The sequence below is a fragment of the Pelobates fuscus genome, chromosome 13 (assembly GCF_036172605.1).
Source record: "Pelobates fuscus isolate aPelFus1 chromosome 13, aPelFus1.pri, whole genome shotgun sequence".
NCBI lineage: Eukaryota > Metazoa > Chordata > Amphibia > Anura > Pelobatidae > Pelobates > Pelobates fuscus.
Window position 1 is genome coordinate 37,893,747 of NC_086329.1, and position 15,498 is coordinate 37,909,244.

The 15,498-nt window shown below is 41.1% G+C and overlaps 1 protein-coding gene across 2 annotated transcripts in view; it reads right to left on the reverse strand.

Moving 5' to 3' along the window:
• The window catches only part of PAPLN (papilin, proteoglycan like sulfated glycoprotein), a 132,503-nt gene that overhangs the window by 33,387 nt on the left and 83,618 nt on the right, over nt 1-15,498 (reverse strand). For both annotated transcript variants that reach the window (XM_063439576.1, XM_063439575.1), the window contains exons 5-12: nt 11,827-11,887; nt 10,393-10,495; nt 9,607-9,737; nt 8,699-8,822; nt 1,962-2,042; nt 1,227-1,399; nt 505-628; nt 274-400 (exon numbers count right to left, since the gene is read on the reverse strand). In XM_063439576.1, the coding sequence (XP_063295646.1) occupies nt 274-400; nt 505-628; nt 1,227-1,399; nt 1,962-2,042; nt 8,699-8,822; nt 9,607-9,737; nt 10,393-10,495; nt 11,827-11,887 (924 nt within the window). The remainder of the gene's footprint in view (nt 1-273; nt 401-504; nt 629-1,226; nt 1,400-1,961; nt 2,043-8,698; nt 8,823-9,606; nt 9,738-10,392; nt 10,496-11,826; nt 11,888-15,498) is intronic.

Consider the following 15,498-nt stretch of genomic DNA (forward strand, 5'->3'; position numbering starts at 1 on the left):
ACTAACATTCGGGTTGGAGACCTGGTCTCGGAGAGTATTTGTCAGCTGTCTGTACAATAACTAAAAATGAAGTCTAATGCAGAAGAGCTCTGTTCTGGTTACAAACCATTAGCAGTGCCTAACTTTTAAATTATCATTTGTTCTTAAGAACAGCGGATCTTACTAAAAAAAATGAGGATATTAATAAAAACAGGGGCTGGAATTGTTTGGGAAACAGGGGCATATAATCTCTAAGAGTATATACGTATCGACCACTAGTAGGATGTATCTCACCGTTTCATTTGTGGGCAGGGTTGCATGCTGCAGGTTCTATTACTTGGTGGAGCGCGAAGGTCTCTACACATGACATCTGGATATGCCTCATTATCTATTGTGCAGAACACTAATCTGGACTGGTAGCCTGGATGGAATGGAATAGAGACAAGATAATAAAGGATGGATAAATGCAGTGTTAACATGGTATCACATAGTATCACTTTCCCTGCAAATAATCAGAGCTCTTACCTCCTCCACACTCCGCACTGCATTCACTCCAAGAGCCATAGCTCCACTGATAATCCTCGGTCTCCCCTTGGTTGGGTAGGTAATACTCATACTGTACCCCTTGGTTTGTTTCTTGTCCAATTAGCTGCATGGAAAAACACGCTTAACACATGGCATAATACATAAGTATGTATATTATAGGTATTTTTCCATTTTTTTTTCAGAACAGCTAATTTGTGCAGAAAAAGATAGTCATAGTAATTAAATCACCACGGGCCACCTTTATAGCCTTAGAAATAAGAAGTATCTGAGCAAAATGTAAGACCTGTGAAAGGGTTAAACTCTGTTAAGATGAATCATAAGCTAACAACCTTCTACATTGCAAGGTCGTCACGTAGCCTAGTTTTGCACACGACCCTGTCTTTACACCCAGTTTTTAGGATTATCCCACCTAGCAGATGCCCCTTAGTCAAGTTTTAGATTGACGAGTGGTTGCATTCCCAATACCATGATGCTTGCACGAGCCTTTTAATGCTTAGGTAACTTAAACAGTTGACAATATTCAACTGTTAATTAATAAAACTTCCCCTTTATTGAGTTTTGCCTTATAAGCTTTGTTCTGTTTAATAAACTTTGGACATTTATTGAATTGACTTCTCTGTGCGGTCTACATCATTGAATCCCCCCCCCCCCAAGTACTCGGGGTGTGGTTCAATCTGGATAGAACAAAAAGATTCACATACTTCAATAACCAGAGGCTCAGTGGTTGGACCCCTTGCAGTCAAAACCTCAGGTGCTTGATCTCCCTCGGAACCTCTGTAGTAATGGAGTACAGTGCTGGCCACATGCATTGCTCGGCTGTATTCAATGGTCCAATATCCATTCAGATAGTACTCCCCACGAGCATTTTTTACAGCTACAAAGAGAAACAGACTTTAGAATGTGTGATGGATTTTCTAATTATAATGTTTTCACAATCTTACACTTCCCCAAGCACATTCTAAAGGTTAAAGGGACATGCATTACTAGACAATTATTTTTTTAAACAAGCAAACACTTTTAAACAAATATACAAACCAAAATAAACCCCCCCGCCCCCGAGTGAGTGTGAAAAGTATAAGCAAGAAGAAGCAGGTGAATATGAAAAAATATCATATTTACCTGCTCTTTTTTCCAGTCTGCAAGTAAGTAAATGAAAGCTTTTGAATGAGACACTTGTATTAAAGTAATGCATGTCCCTTTTAAGGTTTAGAAATCCAGCATTGATTCATTGTTGGTTTGCTGATCAGAGAGTAATATTGGGTCGTATCCCTAGTGTTCTGCTAGGAATATCCTGAAATGCATCAATCTGTGCTATGCAGACTAAGCATGCACATCTAGTTCCCTGGATGTTTTAGGTTCCTACGTATGGGTAAACAAAACCATAGACATAAATACAAATGGCACCGCATTACTTACACTAACGCCATTTCATTTACCTAAGAAGTTTCTTGTGGCGCCAACTTCCTTAATTTGAATGTTGGTGGCCCCCTTTGGAATGGTAAAAAGTTGACTGTAACCTGAAAAAGAAACAAAATTCACAGAAGATGAGACTAGATTTAGTGCAATTTATTTATTTATTTTCTACAAATTTAGATGTCTTGTATAAATCGATGTATAGGTCGTGAAATCAATGTGTATCCGTGATGGGCATGATGAATCTCCAGTTGTTGTGCATGTTCAACAGATTGACCCAGCTGAACAGGTTATCTGACCAATGTTTTAAATACACAGCCACCCAGTTTATAAATGGACTTATATAATGTCAAATTATATATTCTCAGTTTTGTCTTTTATTTGTTCAAAAATTCCTGTAATGTCCTTGGCTCAATCTCAGAAACCAATGTATGCAGTCTACCTCACTGGCTAAATGTAATTCATATCTTTATGCTAGTGACCAATAGTACATTTAAATTAAAGGGAAACTGTAGTGCCAGGAAAACAAAAGTTGTTTTCCTGGCACTAAAGCTCCCTATAGTGCCCACCTCCCCCACCCCGGTGCACAAGGGCAGAAAAAACACTTTTGTCATTTACTTGAGTGGGCGAGGGAAGAGCAGAGGCAGACCCAAGCCAGCGCCAAAGGACATAAGTGCTGGCTTGGGTCTGCCTCTGCTCCTCCCTCACTGACGTCAACAGGTGGGGGAGACGTAACGTGCATGCACGGCAATGACCGTGATCGCATTAGTATTTCCCCATAGCAAAGCATTATACAATGCTTGCCACTGGGGATTCGGGTGACGCTGGATGTTCTCATGCATAGCGTGAGGACGTCCAGCGTCAGTTAGGAGAACAAAAGTCGCCTAACAGCCCAGACGTCCACTAGAGGTGGAGTTACCCAATAAAGCTAATGTAACGGATCACCTGGCACCCCGACTGGGTACCTCCGTTAATGGATGCTCCTAGCGCTTCCAGAGGACTCCAAGCACTCCACCAGACACCATAAGCACCGCAGGCTGCAGCTATCTCCCTTCAGAACGAAGCAGGAACAAGCTCTTACAAGAGCTCAGTGATTATAGCAAGGGAATATGCCTAGCATAGCAATCCCTTGTAGCAGATTCCCCCAATAAGAGACAGGACTCAAGTTGAGGGTAAAAATAGAACTCTCTGGCTGCTCGCTTGCAGCCCTTTTTATTAGGTGCTCCCATGAAGGGGAGGGACACACACAGTAACGTACATTAACCAATCACACAATAGTTACATCCCACACATAGCCCTCCCCTCTACCTGTAAACTAATTATCTGTACACACAGGAAAATACAATTATCATAGGTAGGGAAAATACAGTTTTTACACAACATTCATAACTCCCAAAATATACATCACATTCGCATAAAAATACATATTAACAATCAATCCATTCAGGGGAACAACATACTCAAAAATCAAAAGTTAGTACAAATGTGCATTTGACCTTCTGGAAGCATGGTTTTACAGGGCCCTCTATCCTGGAGACAATGGGGGGAAGTAATCCAATTATCCAGGACTAGAGGCAGACTCCATTAACCACATGGTTGCAAAACGACATAAAACACTTTAAAATACATAAAGTCACATTTTACACATAACACACAGACATTTCACATATCCCCAGATAGCTCAGGTCTGAGTGCACATTATTAGGTGAATGGCACTCAGACCAACCGAATACAGTTTAATCGCCATGGAGCCAAAGTCTTTAATCACACGAATAGGCTCCATGGCATAGCTATCTGGGTTACCACAGCTCACACAGGGCAAGTACCAAATGACCCCACTGTATTTAAAGGGCCAGAATGAGTGACATACACTCTGGTATGGCCGAATACTGTTTTTAAAGGGCCCAATCTCCCAGGGCCATAGTCCAAAGGCAGCAGGCGGGCAGCCAGGCTTCTCCAATGCAATGTGGCGAGATTGCTCTCGTCACAGCTAATTATTGCAGTTTATCAAAAACTGCAATAATAAGCTTTGCATGATTAAGGTTGCTGGGAGAGTGCTCCCAGACCACTTCAATGAGCTGAAGTGGTCTGAGTGCCTACAGTGTCCCATTAACCAGGTTAAACCCCCTGGCTTTCAAACAGAACAACAAGTCCTGTTACTTCCTGGTTTGGTTACCTCAGTGGAGCTAAACTCAAGAGGCAATTGTCTTGCATAGACTTCTCATTGCGCTGCATTGGGAAGTCTGTGATTGGACAGACACAGAAAGTCTGGACTGGGTTAGAATGGGAGGACTTGCAACAGCTGCAGACAAGAGAGGACTGCAGGTTTTGCAAGCTCATTTAGGTATATCCCCAATGAAAAATGCATGATTAAAAGGCATGCAAGTTTTTATGTGGGCAAGATCTACTAAACAGTTTTTTTATTTTTTTATTTGGGCAGTCGACTGTCCTTTTTACTATCATACAACTGTACCTATTGTATCTCCGATTATTTGCATTAATCATTAAAAAACTGTTTAGCATGTACAAAATCTATTAAACAGGTAAAATGAACAAGAAAAAAAATCCATGATTTTGGCTAATGTGCACTTTTTCATGGGTCGTTCGGTATTTTAGTCATGTTATGTACAAATGGTTCCCTGAGGACCTCTGGATGACATTTTTATCTTCTGCCAAGTAATAGAAGTCATCACATTCTTATAATATTCTATAATGTGCCCTTTAGCGGTACTTCACTTAAACACTGCAGTTTGGGAAGAGCAAGCCCTTACAATGCGAAGAAGTTCTATAGATATCCACCTGTTATAGTTTGCCAAAAGAATCTGCCTGAAATGTGTTCTAAAACCCATGTGTTTTGTAGACAAAACATTGCCTCAGACAGATGTTTGTAGGTTTAGATCGCATGACTTGATACACACATCTGTTGACCTGGGGAAAAAATAGATTTCTAGGTACTAGAAAAAAAAATCTTCATAAATAACGAAGAACGGAAATGGCTGAAATGTGCGAATATGTCATCTATACAACTTTTTGACCCTGTGAAAAAATTCCATCTCCTTCGTGTGGACACATTACCTGTCAGATAAGTCATCCCTCAAACTATGGCACCCGAATAGGGCCCGTTTGTTTGCATTTTTGATATGTTGGTTAGAGTGCTTAATTGTACTGTGGGTAAAATCATTTTTTTTCTATAGTTTCCATTACTAACCAGAATTTAGACAGTGAGAGGTGGTATTTTCTAGCATGGAAACCAAATATCACAAGTGCTTCTTGTCTCCTATTAATCTCTACCGGGTAAGTTAAAATGGACAGCAGCAAATAATTACCAGTTGACGCATATACATTTTGGAGCATTTAAAAAAATGGGAATATCCAACCTTAGTCACAAACATTTAGAATGAATACCTGCTGACATCTACTTTCTTAAAAAAAGTTTTGGTTTTAATGGTAGATTATTTTATGTTAAAAAAAAAAAAAAAAAAAAAAGATCTAGGAAGTTAACTGGTCCTTGATTTAGTTATAGTGATTATAATCTCCCATGTGTTGGTGTACAAATACCGAATACATTTTCTAGAGACCCCTTTGGGCCTCTCCATATAAAGAAGAGATGATCATCAATGTAATGTGATGTGTGACAAAGGAATCTAGCCAACTATGTACCTGGTGCACGTAAGCAAGTTCCTAGAAGGTCATGAACACATTTGCATAGCTGGGTGCAAACCTGGTTCCCATCACCTTCCCACAGATTTCAAGATAGTAATTATTTTAGAAGTCTTTATCATTTAAAATGAACTCAGTGCCTTCCACCAATAATGCAAGACTTTTTAAAAGTATTTTTAACATTTTATTTATAATGTGATTTTAGGAATATTCCAGTTTAACAATTCATACTTTCATTCCATTTTTTGAGTGATTGACAAACAAACAACTGTTCCTGGGGAGAGTTTAAGCTTTTTACAAAAAGAGGCATGCCATGAAACCTAGAGCTGATTTATGGGCTTTATACCATGACTGACCAACATCTCTAGTTTTCAATTATTGGCTCAACTATGTTGTACTGCATATTCTCTCTTCTGTTTTTGGACATTTTTAAAACAGGACTGAATGCCATGATGAATAGGCACTATATGCATATAATACCCGGAGCTAGGATAACTATGACTAGATGAATAGGATATAAAATTATCTCTACAATCATCACACAGTGTATAGTATTTACATATGGGAATTGCAACCGTCAGAAGAGGTGCTACGAGAAAAGCCACCACAACCCTTGAAAAGAAGAGTATATCAATTTAAAGCTCTATCAAATAGGAGTGCAAAGTAATCAACTTTAAGATTAAAACACCTTTTACTTGCGCTATTAGAACATATTTACCTCTTGCTTGTCTCCCATAGTATGTACAATCAAACTACTCTGGTATAAATTTGAGTGTAAATTCACACTACATTTACAACTGAATAATAGACCTCCTCTCTTCTTCTGGGACCAGTTTGTTTTTCCACACTGTATTTTGATGTGGTGCATGTAGAGAACTCACACAACTGTTAAAAATCACACTATGGGGGGGCGGAGCCTGACCTCGGAGCTGAGCGGACGCGTGCTGCTCGAGCTCCTGACCGCCGGACCGGCTTTTTGGGGAAAAAACCCAGCTGTCGCACAACGACTGAGGCCACATTGGGCCACTACAACTGGGCACGCGACGACAAACCGGCAGACACCTTTCCCCAGGGCCTACGGTACCGCAAACCGCGGCAGCAATCTGAGGCCTGCAGACGACTAGGAGGGGGAAGTGCAGCCGACTTTCACACCGACTGGTACGTCCAGCAGACCCACTCCACTCCTACCCCCCCCCTCTGGACCGGTGGGGGTCATCCCGGTCCCTGCTGGCCGGCACCCCGGAGTATCTCTGGGAACAGAGCGTCCGCACGAGGAGGAACCGCACCCAAGATGGCGGCCCAGCAGCAATCCACGGCAATGGACACAAGCATTGAGTCGGGCGCAGGGCCCCTGGAGGCCTTTGATCAGCAGTGCAAGCGCTTTTGGGAGATACTGTGCAATCAGGGCCTGACCCGCAGAAGAGCGGTGAAAGTGGTGGCACACTGGATCCGACCGGTAACCCGGCGCCGCTACTATGGGCCCCTACCGCGAACCCCTAAAACGACTGCACAGCAAGGCAGGCGACAGCGACCAACTAAACAGGCAAGGGAGCCGCATGGTATCTCTGCCGACGCTCGCTCCCGTGTTCAAGGGAGCTGGAGTGTCAGGAGAGCCCAACCCACGTGTAACCCTCACGACGCCAGAACCTGGTACCAGCATGGAGCACCCCCACATTCCACAAACCCAGCGACATACAGGGGCCTAACCTGGAGGTCCAGCCCGGGGTCTAGCGGCGGAGCTGCACCCCGAAAGAGGGGCACCCTTAAGGACACAAAACTAGAGGCCCTGCAGAAGAGCTGGAAGGAACGTAGTCTTAACAAGCCAAGAACCGGCCGAAGCAACGCTAGCAAACCGCGGGGCGACATCGGAACAGGCCTGAAACTTCCGCCTGCTAGCGTCCCCCCCTCCCTGGGTATTGGCTGAACTTTTTATCGCTTGGACTGCATCTGAGCTACAGGTTCACTACCAATTGTTTGGACATATGTTATAAAAATGGTAACCCTGCAGCCACTATGCCTCTCAGACCCTGCATGTTATACCTTTTATTTTGCAAATCAGCTCACTGTTTAGTATTTTTCTTCTATAAGCCTTTGCCTTACTTAATCATCTCATATTAGATTGCATACCTCCCACGGGCATTATCTACCTATAAAATGCGCAACTACACTGTTAGATAAACGTAGTTAAAAGAAAAAACAAATTGTGTTGTTTAACCTAACGTTGGCAGCAACTGATAACTCTATAGCAAAGCTATCTTCCTGTATTTTAACCTGATGTTGACAGAGTCTCAATCTATAAAATGCCTAAACAGCATGATTTAAGCTTATTCATATATATTTTGTATTTTTATGCAACTGCCTACATCTTGTTCTTTTCATGTTCTAAAATATAAAAATTGTGCTGTATAACAAGCCACATGTTGAAATGATGACAAACCGCTTGCAGCAGCTGTTGTGGCGCTGTACGCTTTACTGTTACTCCATGCACGAATAAAAAAAAAGAATTAAAAAAAAAAAAAAAATCACACTATGATCCTATCTATGGTAAACCTTCTTGTATTCCACAGATGTATATTTATTGATGAAATATCTGGCTAATCATAGGTCTCCACAATGAGCACCTTTCCTGCATGGGGACTTCACATTAAAGTTTTGATACTGGACAAACAGCATTTCAATGTAATTTTGAATGGAAAAAAGAAAGCTTTTAACAACTCAGGTTGTTGACCAATTATTGCATGAAAAATTGGCCAAGGATTGTAAAAATACATCTGTCTGGGTCTGATTTTAATTTGCCTCTTTTTTTTCTATTTTGTCTACTGCTGAAATCACAGCTTTGATTTTTCTTTTAATTAAATGCTGAATGTTTTTTTTTTATTTGGTGTTAAATAAAAATGAATCATTTTGCCTTGTTTCTTGGCTCGTAATTCCAACACATGTGCATCTTGTTGTAAGTTATACTATAATGAAGTTTGAATGCCAGTGACACCCACTTGGGCACAGACGTTAACCCTGATGATCCATTTTAGAAAGTTAATAGGATTTAGTCAGATAAGCACTTTATGGTTATTTTATAATACAGAGTAAAGTTCACACATACCTTTGGACAAAGTAGGGGTGTCATACACCCCTTTGACATCATAACAAGAGGTTCCATCTCCTCCACACACCAGGCATTTATCCTCCCTTTTAGATGAGTCCAGAACGTTGTCACAGCCAACAGACTAAATCACAGTCAAGGAGAACACGCATTAGCATGGAGACAAATAGCATTAGTCCATTAAAATGTAATCAACATTAATAATGATTAAACTCAAAGACAATAGTGCATGGTCATATATTCATAAATGATGTGTATGGTTTCCCCAAAAAAGTGTACTAAAGGACGATGATAGCTTCAGTTCAAATAGTGGGCAAGTGTTCCAGGACCAACACTTATCAATTAACACTTTTGTATAAGTTAATTACACTAATGTGTTGGCCACACCAAAAGTTCTAACAGAACGTTTTATGGAGTAACTGTAGTAACGAGATGGTTCCTAATATCAGATTTTGTAGGAAAACCTAAGGATATCAATAGAGAAGCCACCTGTAGTTAGATCAAACAATTTAGAGAATAGATTTCATATTAATACCAAATTCCACATAAACATATCTCATAAGTAAAGGCTGAGAGACAAAGCCTGGGTTTAGATATTCCTTGATGTCGAGGTGGATGTTAAGCAGACATAAATATTCAAAAGTCCATTAAAAAAAATAAAAGATTGAGGGATAGAAGTATAAATATTAACTGTGGAGTCTAAGGCCGTAACCGTAAAAAGAGTTGCAGGATTCTTATAATATACAATAAAATGTGACTTTGGAGATAAACAAGCATTGAGCTAGCTGTTGCACATATTAAATGATTTTTACTGGCCTTTGATTATTTTACAAGGACATGCCCCCCCACTTTAAAGTACCACAGTATACCATTCACAACCTCCGATGCACACGTCAACGAGAACCTACCTTGCAAACCCCCTCCACACAGATGTCTCTTCGGCCCGGCTCACAGGGTGTTCCATCCAGGACAGCCATTTTGTGTCTGTAGTAAAAATTCTCTCCCTTGGGTATACAGTTCAGCTCACATTTATTGGATGCTAGAAGAGAAGAAATGAAAGCGGATTTAAAATCCCAATGATGACTCCACTAGCTATCAAATATTAATTGGATTAATATGCTTTAATGTATGAAACTCATTTCCAAATAGGATTGGACTATATTTGCAAGGTTTGTATTAGTGTGTGTATGTAACTGGAAGCCAGCCAATAGAAGCTTGTTTAACCGTGTATGTAAACATTGCCAGATAAAAATGACAGGACTACTGCGGCCAGACTAGTTCATCGAGATGAAGTGGTCTGCATCACTTTAGTGTTCTTTTAAGCTGTGGAATTGGACAGTGGCAGGGGGCACTATAGGAATGGTCACCCAATTGTGTTCAAGCTCTGGGTGTTTTCTGACCTCCACAATGCCTCTAGAGCTGCTATCCCATTATAACATCCTCAATGCACCACTGATTACATTCATTTCTAATTAGGAAGGAATGAAAATTATACGCAAGAGTCAATTCTTTCCTACATCGTAGGTAGCAATCCGCGTAAAACAGCATAATATATATGCACACGCAAGAACTCTTATGATTATGTTAAGTAACAAACATTATTTCCTCACACTAATACTTGGTTAGTAAGTACATGTTATGTGTGCTAAATTTATCCAGCTCAGTGAACCAAGATGGCTAAATTATTTGCTTACCTCCATAATATGGAAGCCACTTGTGTCTCTTCCCTTGGAATTCCATTCCATCATATTCAGAACACTGCAGTGCCCGGAAGTCTCGAGAACCTTCTGGACAATCCTACAGAGGAAGAAATCAGTGGCACTTAACAGTTGTATTAAACTTTTATGAAAATAAAGGGATTTGAATGGTTCCCAATATAAAAAGCATATAAATGAGATTTTACTACCATTAGCAAGTATGTCCTACCAACATTTTAGATCACACTAAGTGACTCTAGCCCAATTGGAGAACCTATCTGAGGCCTCCTGAGTGAGGACTACCCATGCTAAGGTGTTAGAAATACTTTTAGAAAATACATTTGCATTTTGTCAAAACATCCTTACCCTTAAAAGGAACATTTCATCCATACCTCACTGACAAAACCTATGAGACCAAAATATTTTAACAGTTTTGCTCTCTCTTGTTCTCAGACAACTAGTCTGACATTCTGGATCTAGACTAACATTATCTTTTAAAGGGTTACTCCAAGCATCGTAACAACCACAGCCAACAGTTAAGCAGTTCCCTCGTAATGAGGCAAACCGTTTAGCAGTGGTTTGCCCCCTTACCTGGGTCCCAGCTGTGATGTGATGTGATTCTCCCTGGTGGTCCAGTGATGCACTCGTGGCTTCTGAGGAGTTGCAAAAGCTGATCGCTGCGGCGGTAGGTATTTATTGGCTAAGAGCATCAGCTTGCCTCTCTCAACCAATGACTGGCATTCTGTGCAACAAACGTTGCACAGAATTGACATTAGCCTGCTGAAGTGGTCATGGTGCTCGGTAATGTAGCTCTGATGTACGTACTTTAAATTTTTTAATTTCTAGATCAGCCGATTTATTCTCAATATATTAAAGGAGTATAGAACCTTAGCAATTACAGAGAGCCATAGTGGTTTAGTAGAGGAGGGACAGTCTAATAACTAAATTCACCACAGCATACTGTATTATTTATGGTGCAAAGAGTCCCTTGGCCCCGTCCCACTGTTGAGTCAAGCCATCTTCAAGTTATTTAAAACTTACCTTGGCCCCCTGGGTGCCCACTGTCTATCCACTCTTCAGATATAGCTTACGCAGAAGTTACTAGTTCCACATTAGTGCAACAGTTCCTCCTGTGTCTGGAACAAATTAAATAAGAACGGAATTGATATGTCTAATGTGGAAGCAGGAACTGTTGCTTTAGTTGTATCTGTAGAGGGGCTGGACTGTGAGCCCCCAGATAAACTAGACATGTATTAAACGGTTTGACTCCTAAAGTGGGCTGGTGCTCTGAGACTTCTCACACTATAGTGGGCTATAATACTTACACAGCTCCTTTAAGATATGATGGGGACTATGCTATCCATGTTAACACTTCAATATATAATCCCAGTCTCAACATACAGCAGCAGATTAGAACCATAGTGTGCTTACCTGCACATTGCAAGAACGGTAGTTTCTGGTTGGTCCAATACAATTTGATCCCCCATCTGCCCTGAGTTAAAAGAAATTGTAACAGTGTTTAGTTGCAACACTTTTAGTTCTTAGCATGATTTTTTTTTTTTTATTTATAGTTTGTTGTATATTATACAGCAGTGATGCAAAAGTAGATAATCTTAATTAGACATTTGAACTATACGTTTCGATTTTTTAGAAAGACTCCAGGATGTATTTTAAATCAGACAATTAAAGTATACAACAGAGCAATCTTTGATGTAGAAGATAGTGGTGGAGATATATCTAATAAAATAATAGAAATTAAATAAATAAAATAAATAATAATAATAAAAGGCAAAATAGGGAGTAATACATCACCTATTGCGCACACACAACTCAGTTTCACACTCTCACAATTAAAGCCAGCTTGGGGCATCAGGAACCTAAAGTTATTGTTGTACTGCACTACAGATTATGTTAGCACTTTATAAATAATACATAAGAATCTGCGCCGAATGCGAACAGTGCAAAATATGTCAAAACAACATGAAAACAGTATTATACACTACAGACACGTTACATACAGACTATAACAGTTTCTGTAACTTACAAAAATAAGTTCCTGATTACTATATAGCTGTGTTTTGCAACTATATTAACCCGCCCCACCCAAATATGCAGAGAAGAGAAAAAAAAAAAAAAAAAGTATAGCCACATCATCATTTTGTAACAGATATTTGCAAGCACAGTAACACCAAACTATTCAGAAACTTGTGACCAGGTGCGCTGCTGTTAAACTATTTGCCAGAAGAGGGCAGTACAGCTTGTATTATTTAAAACCAATTTAATAGTAATTGCGGTTTGCAGGATTTAACATCTACTATTAAATGGTGAAATAGGCATTTTATAAAAAAAAAAAAATAAAAAAAAATGAATGAATGAGGTTTAAAAGCTAACAACAAAAACATGTAACAAAATGCTTTTTTTAAAGACAGAAACAAATATCTATAGAGTGTAAGCTCGGTTGAGCAGGATCCTCTTCAATCTATCGTTCCTGTAAGTTTTCTTGCAATTATTCTATTTATAGTCAAATCCCCCCTCTAATAATATTGTAACGCGCTATGGAATCTGTTGGTGCTATATATATGGCGATAATAATAGTAATAATTATATTTTTATTTTTTAAGTAGAAATTCCAGCAAAATTTGAATCATAGTTATTCTGGCATAAGTAGTATAACTGCTCAATAACTGTTAAGCGTTTAGGGCAGCAAACTGTGTAGGAAAATAAGCAACAGAGTGATAATTTTATAGAGAAAGTGATACTTTGTTAAGGGAATTTTTAACAGATTCATGATGGCTACTAGGTTGTATCAGCTGGTCTAGTTTGGTGAAATTGTACCATTTAGGTAATACCCAATTGGGTTGACTCAGACCTTCGTCCTTCCGAGGTAGATAAAATGAGTACCATTACATTGGGTAATAGTAACATCCCCAGGATGTACTTGGAAACCTTAGCAATCTGAATGTACCTTTACTAGTTAAATACTTTGTTGTTATTATTATTATTATTATTATTATTATTATTTTTTTTTAATTTTTTTTTAAATTCTTTATTTTTGTAGTGCAGGTGATTACAGAACAAAGTCATGCGCCACAACAGCGCGCATTAGCATTTGAGTTTCGGGTAAACAGTGGCATGAAAGGTTTTGCACATTTTTGTAAAAGAAACATAAGTAAAACAGACATTCGTGGCTAGTCGTGTGTAAATTAATTGCATTAACTGCAACAGGTTATTCCCAATAGCATCGTCGTCGTCAGGATGCCACACCGGCATGTTCAGACAGGTACATGTAGCGTAGTGGGTGGCATGTATTTTTATGTAAGTAGGTTTGCGTGCATTGTGGTACTAGACGGCCTGACCTGCCACGTCAGCTGGTACAGACCCAAAGTGTAAGTAATAGACAAGGACATGGCAGGCAGAGTCCTGCTCTTCTATGGGAATGGCCTAACATGGCTAGCGTGGCCTCGGTTTAGGGCGATAGGTGTGCTTGATAGCGGGGTCTCCAGGGGCCTAAGGCCGTACTAGCAGGTAGTTGTGGCAGAAATTTTGCGTGTAGGACGCATGTGTAGGGGTCTCATTGAGTTCCCTCATGCGAATAGGGAGGCTTGTGTGGCGTAGTCCCTACACATGTGAGTAGATAGATCCCCTTCCTGGGACTATACAGAGGAGCGGTGGCTTTCTTCTTATGTTAGGGAGGGGATAGGGGGTCTCTGACGTCGTTCTCGGTCTGGTCCCCCATTACTACGGGTGTCTCATGGATCTAAGTGGTGGGTCTGATGTGGGGACACCCATACATAGCAGGTTATGTGTGGTGGAGGGGTGTATTGAAACAGGGTGTATAGAGGTGTATCAAAAATAATCGTCAGCAAAGAGAAAATAATAAACAATAAACATTTTGCAATGGCTTAGGTCTAAATACATGACCTAGTGTGTTCAGTCTGTGAACTAGTTATGCAGCAGAGAGTCCAGCCACTAGAGCGGCGTTTTGCAGGTTTCTCCACCAGCTTGCAGTTTGCGTTGCGCCGAGCGAGGGGTGAACTCACGGATGGTGGAGGGGTTTATGCGTGCCAGACCCGTTGTGGCAGATCTCGTTGGTCCGTGCAGGTTCAGGCCTTGCAGATGTTGGTCCAGCTCTTGGAGCGTTGTTGCCCTGTATGTCTCGCCCTGATGGCTGAATGATATGATTTTCGGGAACCCCCAACGGTAAGGAATGTCCTTAGCCCTTAGTGTTTGCAATAGTGGCTGTAGGGTCTTGCGCCAGGCGATGGTGCTTCTGGTGAGGTCTGGGTACAGAGATAGGGTAGACCCCTCAAACACCAGGGGAGTGTGTCCTCGGGTAGCCGCCCGGATCGAGATTTTTTCGTGGAGCGTTTGAAACCTGATGATCAGATCCGCCGACGCCTCCGCTGGTGCGTTAGGTGGCTTTGCTATTCGGAACATGCCCTCTGGCTTGATCGCCTTGGCTTGTTTTGGCGGCAGCAGGGTATTTAGCAGGCGTCTGATGTAATGTGGAAGGTCTGTCGGACTCACAGAGTCTGGGATGCCCCGTATTTTCAAGTTGGTGCGCCTTCTGCTTTCCTCTTGGGCTTCCATTCTGTCCGCTGTGGCTTTTTGCCTCTGTTGGAGCTCTGCCAGTGTGCGTTCCACAGCCGCAAGCCGTGAATCCTGTGTTTCTGCTTTTACTTCCAGGAGGGTTATTTTTTGTACCGCTCCATCTATGGCGTCCTTATAATGGGCCATGTCCGCTGCTATATTAGCTCTCAGTTCCGAGAGCATGTCCTTTAGTTGGGCAGCCGTGACCGGGTCCCCGGCAGCCGGAGGTCTGACTGCTGGCTCCGATGGCTGGATATTCGAGGTCCCCATCCCAGGGATGTTAGAGAGATCCTCAGAGGAATATGAGGAGCCGTCGTCTCCCGACGCCATTTTGTCTCATGCTTGCCGCTGCGGGCCTCGCAGCATCTCACCGATGTCGTGGCAAAAGGGGCCTCTATCCGCCCTCTGCTTTTTGTTTTTCCGACCCATCTCACACTTATGCAGGTATGTGTTAGCTTGGTACCGGTTCCTGGCTCTTTTCAGTTCTTTTAGTGCTGTAATTTAGTACCGAGG